This window comes from Lipotes vexillifer, unplaced genomic scaffold (assembly GCF_000442215.2).
Source record: "Lipotes vexillifer unplaced genomic scaffold, Lipotes_vexillifer_v1.1 scaffold380, whole genome shotgun sequence".
Taxonomy (NCBI): Eukaryota; Metazoa; Chordata; class Mammalia; order Artiodactyla; family Lipotidae; genus Lipotes; species Lipotes vexillifer.
Genome location: NW_006779049.1, coordinates 1,878,618 through 1,889,111, shown reverse-complemented (window position 1 = coordinate 1,889,111; position 10,494 = coordinate 1,878,618). Strand labels below are relative to the sequence as shown.

General features: G+C 33.0%; 1 protein-coding gene across 1 annotated transcript in view; it reads right to left on the bottom strand.

Annotated features, from left to right (window-relative positions):
* The window catches only part of CADM2 (cell adhesion molecule 2), a 1,104,423-nt gene that overhangs the window by 100,241 nt on the left and 993,688 nt on the right, over positions 1 to 10,494 (bottom strand). Inside the window, exon 6 of the mRNA XM_007452135.1 lies at positions 2,126 to 2,216. Within this exon, the coding sequence (XP_007452197.1) occupies positions 2,126 to 2,216 (91 nt within the window). The remainder of the gene's footprint in view (positions 1 to 2,125; positions 2,217 to 10,494) is intronic.

Sequence of the window (10,494 nt, the reverse complement as noted above, 5' to 3'; positions counted from 1 at the left end):
CCCGTGTCCCCTGCATCGGCAGGCGGACTCTCAACCACTGCGCCACCAGGGAAGCCCTGTATTCTTAAATAACATAAATAAATAAGAGATTGTGTTTTTAATTCATCGGCAGTGCAGAGGATTATTGCAGATCCAAGCTTACTTCTAGGTAACTGAAACAGAGACGACAATAAGGCATATCTATTCAACCATATCTGAGCTGAGGGAAATGGACTACTTAAATAGCTAATTACATAGATCACAATCTAAGTACTCACCAAAAAAAAAAAAAATGTGGATAGTGAGAGTGGATATGGAATCAAAGAGAAGATCTTTGATAGGTAATTAGATGCTATTTGAGCTGGAATGTATTTATTCCCAAGCATTCTATATATTATATTTCCCATCTTCACCTCATTTAATTGTGTAAATTGTACACATATGTACTTTGGGGCAGAACTATGGAGAGAAGGTAAAAGCAAAAATCCTTTGCTATTCCCTGATACATTACCATATCTCCAAACACTGACCTCTGAGGTTATAAGGAGAAATGGAAGAAAAGGGCGGCGGGGGTGGGGTGGGTGGGGAAGAGGAACAGACAGAGTTGGAAAATAATAATCAAAGGGAACAGGAGTGGAAATGGAAGGGAAGGTTAGGAAAGAAGCACTGGTATTAGATATACAACATCGGGAGTAAAGAAACTGGATTTAAGTATGTCTAAAGCTGACTAGAGTCTATTACACTTCTTTCTTAGTTAAAGTACTGATCTTACAGCCAAAAGCTCTGTTGAAACTGTAGTACTGAAATGCACTGTCACATTTAGATAGTGCACTGCAGTTGAAAAATGTTTTCTATAAGCAACTTAAACTTATCAGAGGGTAAGAACTATAAAAGTGAATTGTACAGGATATATGTAGTAAAGCTACTTTGAAAAAATTTGCTCCTTTCAAGGTCTAAAATGCCTTAAATGTTTCTTAAAAGATAGAAAAAAATAGATTAATTTACAAAATGCTCTTTAAGTCAGTATATTTTAAATCTCTAGAAAATAATTACTGGAAAAGAGAACAGTTCTAAAACAACAATACGGTGATAAAGAAAGTATGAATTCACTTAGTGTGTTAAAAAGTATAAGACAATACAATTGAAGAAGTTGAAATTTCAGGCTTCTGTATTAAAATTACTATAGAAAAATTCCTCATGTGATAATATGAAATCGACACTTAAATAACAAATGTTATTAGAAACAATTTTTTAGTAATTAAATTTGATTTGCTCAAAAGCTATCCCATATAGTTATGTATAGAGAACAATTAAATGCCTCCCATTAAAATTTAAACAGAAATGCAAATCAATTGGAAGCTTCTAAAAAGATCAAATAAGTGACTTTCAGCTCCATGTAGAATGTTACTATAGAAAGATCAAATCACTTCCAATGAAATAATCCTTATTTGGATACTCCATACTTGAATTTTCTATTAAATATAGATTTTCTATATTTCTATTAAATATAGATTTTCTATGAGTTAGCTGTTTATAAACATGAATGTCAAAAAGTAAAATTTTAGGGTTGAAGTGGTGTTAGAACTCATTATTCTAACAATGAAATCGCTTTATAATAGAAAATGTGGAGTCTGTAGTGGTAGTCACACTACCTCCAAACATATCACATTCACAAATTATGTCTCAGGGGCTACACTAGAGGCGTAGATTTGATCCCCCTTAGGAAAATGATTTCACATGTAACTTTAAAACTTGGGCATATTTTGAGGATTCAATATTTTCAAAGTTTTTCATGAGAGAAGTTCAGCATGTGTAACTTCTACAATCTGATCATGTAAAAACAGTGACTGATTAAGCCTATACTCCTTTCCGGTTGAAATATCTTAGTAGGAAAAAAAGAAAGAAAGAAAGAAAAAGAACAAAAAAATCACAGTTGGAAACCTCCCCAGAAACTTCACTAGATGACAAAATACAAGACCAATCTTCCACAAACACTTAATGAAGACATGGTTCAGGGGGTTTTCTGTTCTGAGAACACTTTGCGCACCAAGAAAAGACAAAAATAGTGGATTTCTGCAGTTAAAGACTGCAATCAAAGCAGGATACAAGAAAAGTAAAAAATTGTATTGCTCATTAAATCACTTACAGTGGTTTTCCTTTGGATTCACAAGTCAAAATTAAAGGCTGTCCTTCTTGTGGAAAAGGAGTGGATGGTATAATCTTAACTGATGGTGTATCTAGGAGAAAAGAAAAAGTAATATTAAAAAAGGTCATTACACACATATAAAACTATATATATGTTCAGGCCATTTCTTGTAATTGTATATATTTATACAATTGTGTATATTTATATAGATTTAGTGAAACAGGGTCTTCAATTTTAAGAAGCTACCATCCTGTCCAGGAAAAGCTTACAAAAATATCTGAATATCTTATGAGCACCACTGTGGTATTATTTCTGAAATCTGAATTTAAAAGTAAAATTGCAAAAAGTGGTTCAGATGAATATCAAGCATTTCATACAATTGTTTCTTCAACTATTTATAGATGGCTATGCATACTATTATTATGGACTGAATACGTTTATGTGCATTTGAATAACAACACTTTCATTGTTGCAGGAATACCAGGGACTCACAATAAGGAACCCACAAAGAACTTGAGATCAACTACTGTCTCACAAGCATTATGCAGAATCTTTTTGAAAATGCAGTAATGCAGCACTTAGCACATGCTATTTGCTTTAAAGCACAGTTAGCAAATCATCTGAAATAGTTATTTAGAATGTTATTAAAAGTTAACATTGTGTTATATATGCTACAACATAATTGTTATGAAGTTATTTCCATTTAACAATAAAATCATCCTTTGTGGAAGAAGATGCAAAAATACTTTGAGACATTTATATTTCTAATTTTATGCCATGTAATATTGTTTAATCAACACAGAGATACATATTACATAGAAAAAATGGAAAATAAACTAAAAACAAAGACAGTGTCAACAGGCTCATTCCTTTATGACACCTTGCTAGTCCTGGTTTTGTGTGGCTCGCAGTCAACATGGAACTGTCTCCTCCTCTTGTTTCCATATCCTCAACAATAAACAAAATAGGCTCTGAATGCTCCAGGGGGTCACAATTATTCTCACCCTTCCCTTAGTTGTGATAGAAGAACTGAACTACCCTGAGGTTATAGTCATTCTCTGACTTTGAAGCCAATTAAATAAGTATCAATCAATTGTGTAATTTTTAGTTTAGTTATCTTATTTCAGGAAAATATTGTGCAGATTTGTCATATATAGAACAATAAACAAGATCCTGTGGAAGGCCTTGTATCCCACTTATAAATTATTTATACTTTTCAAATGCATTCTTTCTCAATCCTTTAAAGAAAAAAATACATTCAAGATAATCAACAATAATATCCCATTTACAAATAGGCATTCCATGTACATCATGGTAAAAAACTGTAGTATAAAATAACCCAGGAAGAAAAATTAATTTGAAGAAATATGACATATATTGTCATATTTTTAACCAGTAGAAAAAAATAATTTAATAAAGGATTGAAATATACTTCACTAATTTCATTACCATCATCACATTTATGGAATCAGTTAACATGATGATCATATAATTTTGTCTTCCAAGTAGAACACTTTTAAAAGTGAAGAGAAAATATTAATTATATAGAATAACAAGTGTGAACCAGAATGATTCTGGGAAAATGAGGGCTATCATCTTTTAAAGTTTGACCATATATACATATAGCAAAATTTAATTTCATCCTGACATAGAAAATAAAGCTTCAATTCTAGAGAAAAAGGTGGCAGAAGAAAGATCAGGAAAGTGTGATGTTGGGGAAGAGAGTTGTGTTGTGTATCTGTGATGATTAATTTTACATGTCAACTTGACTACACTATGCGGTACTCAGATATTTGGCCCAAAATCCATTATTTGGGGAATTCTAGTAAGAGTGTTTTGGGAAACGATTAACATTTAAATCAGTGGACTGAGTAAAGCAGATTCCTCTCCCTAATATGGGTGAGGCTTATCTGATAAGTTGAAGGCCTGAATAGAACAAAGAGGCTGACCCTCCCACAAATAGGAGAGTATTCCTGTCTGATGGCAACTGAGTTGGCACATCAGCCTTTTTTCCTGTCGTCAGATCAAACTGAAACATCTGGGTCTTGAGCCTGCTGACTTTCAGACTGGAACTATAACATCATCTCTTCTGGTTTCTCAGGCCTTTAGACTCAGACTGGAACTAAGTCATCAGCTCTTCTGCGTCTCTAGCTTGCAGACTCAGCCTGCAGATCTTGGAATCTGCACCTTTGTAACAAATCCCATTAGTTCTTTTTCTCTATAGAACCCTGACAAATACAGAATCCTTACAAACAGACCCTGGGATATTTCTTTTATGGGGAGTGACCACAGGGAGCACTGGGAAGTGAGACAGGAAGGGAAGGAAGTCAATCAAGCGTGTGTTATTGAGCAGATTACCCTGTGGGCAGCTGCATTCAATCCTGCTGTGGAACTCAGACAATGTAGGGCTTGCCTCCGAGTCACCTCACTTGATGGGCAAGGGAGAGGAGTATTTAGGGAATATTGACCAATACTCATTGGTGTTCGGTTGAGGATTGCTGGGGTGGGGATGCAGGTGTTATTTCCCTGGCACCCCTGGTCTACTTGGTGCACAGGAATGGTGTGTGCCAAAGGGATATGGGCAAGTCACCCCCAGTATCTGCCTCAGTGAAGTAAAATACACAGTTCTGCCTGTTCAAGTAATTTATTAGAGGTGAGAATTTATATAACATATGGTCCCCTGAAGCATGGTTCAGCATTCCCTTTAGATCCAGAACACAGAATTTGAATTATAAGCAAGTGCAAAAGCAGATAATATGCTTAGCATGTATTTCTGTGAAACTTTTAGGAAGACCTCTAGGTTACCAAAATCAAGTCATATAATACAATACTGTTATTTTAGTTCTGAATTACTCAATATGTTGATTAGTCTTTGTTCCTAATAATTATCTTCCCTAGGTTTTTTTTTTTTTTTAACACTCAACCCTCCCACCCCTCACAAACACACAGACACACACACTGATAGATACACATATATCTGATTTGACATATATCTCTGGCTACTCGTTCTCATATTCTGTTGGGTTGTCTTCTTGTATTTAACCTTTAAATATTGAGGTCACCAAGAATGGGATTCACAATCTGTTCTCACATAATTCTCTAGGTCCTTTTAGCCACACCCATCTCTGCAGTTTCTATCTACTCATTAACCACTCCCAGGTTTATATCCTAGAGCAGTTCTGTACCACAAGCTACACTCATGTATATGCAACGCCTATTTGACATGTCCAGTTGGATGTTGAAAAGACATGGCACACTCAGTATGTCCAAAAGGAACTTAAAGTCTCCCACTGACTGACACATTCTCCCCTGACACATTCTTCTTCCAGCAATTTCTAGTTCTACAAATACCACCAGCCTCCATCCAGCTACATACACCAGACACCTCTTGTTCCCTTATCTTTTCTATAATCAATCAATTAATCATCAAGTTTGGTTGACTTATTTCCTAAATAATTTTGAAATCTACTCGTTGCTTTTTTATATCTCCACAACTTTTCTTTCATTTAGTCTACCGCAAAAGTGAATAGCCTCGACCATGTCAGCTTTTTACACCTCTAAATCTGATGACATCAATTTTCTGGTTAAAACTTTGCATGGTAAATCTTTTCTCTTAGGATTAAAAGAAAAATAATCAGCATGGTCTTTAAGTCCTATATGATCTACACAGGTCTTTACTCTCATGCCTTGTAACACTCAATTCATTCTTTGAATTCCAGGTAATTATACTTTCTTTTGGGTGCTTTAATGAATATGTTTCTTAACTTTATACAAATTGTCTGAAATGCTCCATTTTGGGGGGATCCTTTGCCTTTTTCACTCTTTTAAATCTTAACTCAAATATCATTTGCTGAGGGCAATCATTCATTACCCTCACATTTGGTCATATATCTCTGCTGCATGTTCTCTTTTTCATCTCTGTATAATTTTTAAAAGGCATTTCTGTATCCTCAGTGTCTAACATAGTGCTTTATACAAAATCTGTGCTTAATAAATAAATTATTAAATGGGGGAATACTCTTAATTTTTTATTTTCTTATTATCACTTTAATACATTAATTTTAAAATATTAAAAACTGCTTAATTGAAATTTTGTTGGGGCCTGCATTTGTACGTAAAATTAATATTAAATGCTCACGTCACAAACCTTACATTGAGTTTTATTCTTACACATATTTAATTTAATTAAATGTCTACTGCTGATTCTCTTCCTGGTATAAATTTTCTGCATTAGATAACAACTTTCCATGATTATACAAATGGCAATTTGTTTTTTGATGCATATACCACATAAATAACTTTTCTCTCCTCATCTGATTTTGACAGGGGAAGCACTCAATTGTGAAGAGATTATTTATATAATCAGTCAAAATTCTAGTTTACAGTTCCATGAAATGTCAGCATTTGTCTTTAAACATACCACGTTAGCAATGTACACAAAATTACATTTTTTACCACATCAAAACTACAGTAATGTGATATTATCCCAAACTTGACTCTTTCTCAAATACTTTAAATTTTTTTATTTTATTGGAGTATAGTTAATCTACAACATTGTGTTAGCTTCAGGTGTACAGTAAAGTGATTCAGTTATACATATACATATATTCATTCTTTTTTAGATTCTTTTCTCATATAGGTTATCACAGAATATTAAGTAGAGTTCCTGGTGCTATACAGTAAGTAGATCCTTGTTGGTTATCTATCTCATATATAGTAGTACCTGTGTGTTCACCCGAAGCTTCTGATTTATCTCTCCCTGCCACGGTGTTTACTTTAAAATAACATTTTGAATATGTAACATTTTACATGGCCTAAAAGTCAAAATATTTTATTTTATTTTTTAAATTAATTTTTATTGGAGTATAGTTGCTTTACAATGTTGTGTTAATGGGAAGGAAATCTAAAAAAGAGTGGATATATGTATCAATTTATTTAATAACAGGAAATAATTTGGGCTTTAATAGATTTTTACTTAATAATAAAGATCTCTCATTACTATTCCTATTATATTTTCATTAATCACTTTATTGTATCCATAAGGGAGCTGATCAAGCACTGTTAGCAAATTATCAATAACATTCTAGAAATACCATTAAATTAGTGTAGAACTCCTATTCTTACTGAGATATCTCAGCCAACAAAAAGACAAAACCAAAAGAAAAAAAAAACAAAACTGTACTCATCTCAAAAACTGAGTTAATTTTAAGAATCTTCAATTTCCAGGATTTCTTCAAAATATTTAATAACTGCAACCCCCAAGGTAAACATATTTTTCTGTATTATTTACATATCAAAATGAATGGGGAATTTTTCAGGAGCAGCACAATGCACAGTAGATAATAATTTTATAAAATAATCTTCAAATTTATGCATATATTATTCTATTAATATGTTTACTAATCCAGGTGTGAACAGGAGTCAGAAAGTAAATACCACGTATCCAAACCTTTCAATGTATGTCTTTGCCAAGTTACTATTAAGAATTACATTTTTTTTTGCCCCTGTCCATATAGAAGTTATTTGTAGATTTTCTTCTTGGTTGTAGTTTTTCATTTCAAAAGGATGGGGAATAATTTTTTAACCAAAGTTTACTTACATAGTAATCCCACACTTGCTTTGGAAATGATCTCTCTATTTTCCAGTCTAGGTGCAATATGAGTTGCATTTCACCCTGCTCTATTTCTTCACAAAACACAATGGCACTTTTTCTCTTTGTCTTCAGTACTTTGTGGATGTGGATGATATTCTGTTTTCAAATTACTAGTGTAATGTATTGTATTGTACCAATTAAACAGAAAAGAAAAGGGGCGGTTCGTAAAAATGCTTTATCATTACCACTATTAATTCACACTTGCTTTATCCTATATGTTAAACTCAGATTTTTATTTTTACAAACTAATAATTTCCATGTTTCTTTTAAAATGTCTTCAAATAAGTCAACTGTAACAACATCATATTTATTGAATATAAATTTAGGTACACAGTAGTATAATATTTATTACATATAATATGTAATGTTTATAATGTTACTATATATACACACATATGAATGAAAGGGAAGAGTAAATAATTACATTTAAATATTTCAGGATATATACTGCTATTATAAAACACTGCACTTAGTAAAATATATTTTTTTTTTCTTTTTTTTTTTTTAACATCTTTTTTGGGGTATAATTGCTTTACAATGGTGTTAGTTTCTGCTTTATAACAGAGTGAATCAGTTATAATATGTATTTTTTTTACATGTCTGCTTCATTCACCACATTTTGAGCATTCAAAATCCCAGACCTTAACCTATTCGATTGTGTGTTGTCAGATCCTAACAAAATACTTGATATGTTGTAAGAGTTCTTTAAAGATTAGATGACTATATGAATATTTCCTATTTCTCTCAAAATGCAAGCAAATGAGGAAGTTTTGCACAAGCATATAAAAATAGGGATATGGTCATTCATCTACAAATAATTTTGCACTACTTACTAACAGGTAAAATATGCAGATACTTTAAAAGCATCATGTTTCCTCTCCAAGGTTTCTTTTTGTAGGAAAAATATTATTCTTTAGAGTCCATCTTTAAAATTAATAAGATGTGGGAAAAAAACATACTTTTTAAAAGTATGGGTTTATTTATTTTACTTATCTCACAAATTCTGGGGCTAATTTATAAAGAAGCACAAGTACTTTCAAGAGATAGATTAGGGCTTTCCTGGTGGCACAGTGGTTGAGAGTTCGCCTGCCTATGCAGGGGACACGGATTCGTGCCCCGGTCCGGGAAGATCCCACATGCCGCAGAGCGGCAAGGCCCGTGAGCCATGGCCGCTGAGCCTGCGCGTCCCGGAGCCTGTGCTCAGCAACGGGAGAGGCCACAACAGTGAGAGGCCCGCGTACCGCAAAAAAAAAAAAAATGTTTTTTAAAATTATTACTCGAAATCTTAAAAGCTTTATGAACTTGGGAAGTAAAGACACCTCCTATCTTATTTGAATGATTCAGTATTTGAATCAAAGTAAAGATATCGATACAGGTGAATGGATTTTCCATATTTTTAACAAAGATTTTAGAAAACTGAAAAGATCTGTGATGAAACTACTATTAAATCACCTAATGGACAATCGGCTAGCACAGCTATGAAAGTATTTAATGTCAGTGGTTCAACAATATTTATTCATTTCTAAGGGTTTTGTAGGTAGGTAAAAATAATAAGTTTTAAGTCAATATCCTACCAATAAAAAAAAAACTTATTCTGTAATCAAAGAAATACAACAGAAATTTAAAGTTACATAAAAGTAACATCTAGCCTGTTATGATGGTGATGGCCAAATTGCTAATATAAGAGAAGCAACTATAAATGAATATCTAATATTAGTTTACTGTATCATTCCATAGTGTATAATATATTGGGGGAACAAAGATGGTTTATAGCTTAAAGCAGTAGTGATTTGCATTGCTCATGGCATGTGGATCTTTGGGTGGAAAGTGTTATCTTGACAATTTTATTTGTCCACAAAAATCATTTCCTATGAGCACTCCCAAATGATTCATTTAACAAACAGTTTTATAGGTCTTAAAACATGCAAGGCACAGTACTATTACTCATTTCTATCCATTGTCTCACTAGAATTGCAACATTAAAACACTATAACATAGTATACTTTTTCACACTGTAACACCTAAAACTCACGTGTTAGTTTTCATAAACAATGCTACTGAGTGCTTAGCATATTCTTAGAAAAGTAAGCTCATTAGAGCAGAGATTATTTCTATTTTGTTCACTGGTTTATCCTCAGTCCTAGAATAACTCCTAGACTTCAGTTAAATATTTGTTGGATAAATGAATGAAGAATGACTTTTTGTAATTTTTCCCAACTACTGGTTAGGCCCACTAGTGTGTTATAAAATCAAATTTATTTGTCACAGCTATCTTCTAATAATTATAAACACTGATAAAATACTTGGCAAATAAGTCATTATTGTAAATGCTCTGTATGCATTGGCTCATTGAATTCTTTCATACAGCATATAAGGTAGGTTCTGTTGTTGACCTATCATACAGAACATGAAACTAAGACTCAGAGAAGTAACTCACTCTAGTTACACAATCATAAATCACCTTAGGCAGTTTGAATCTCTTTTTCCTGACCTTAGTCACTCCTCAATAACTTTGTTTCCTGTTCTCTCTTAGACTACAAGAGAGATTGATGCTTTTGGTAATAAGCTCTGTGTCCTCTATTCATCTTCAAAACCAACTCTTGTTCCAGCTGGATGAATTGGAACCTGGCCCAAGAGTTGCGTTTGCTCTGTATGATCTGCAAATTGTAAAACATATCTGACAATGTTTCTGAGTTCTATGCATAAACTGTCAGTC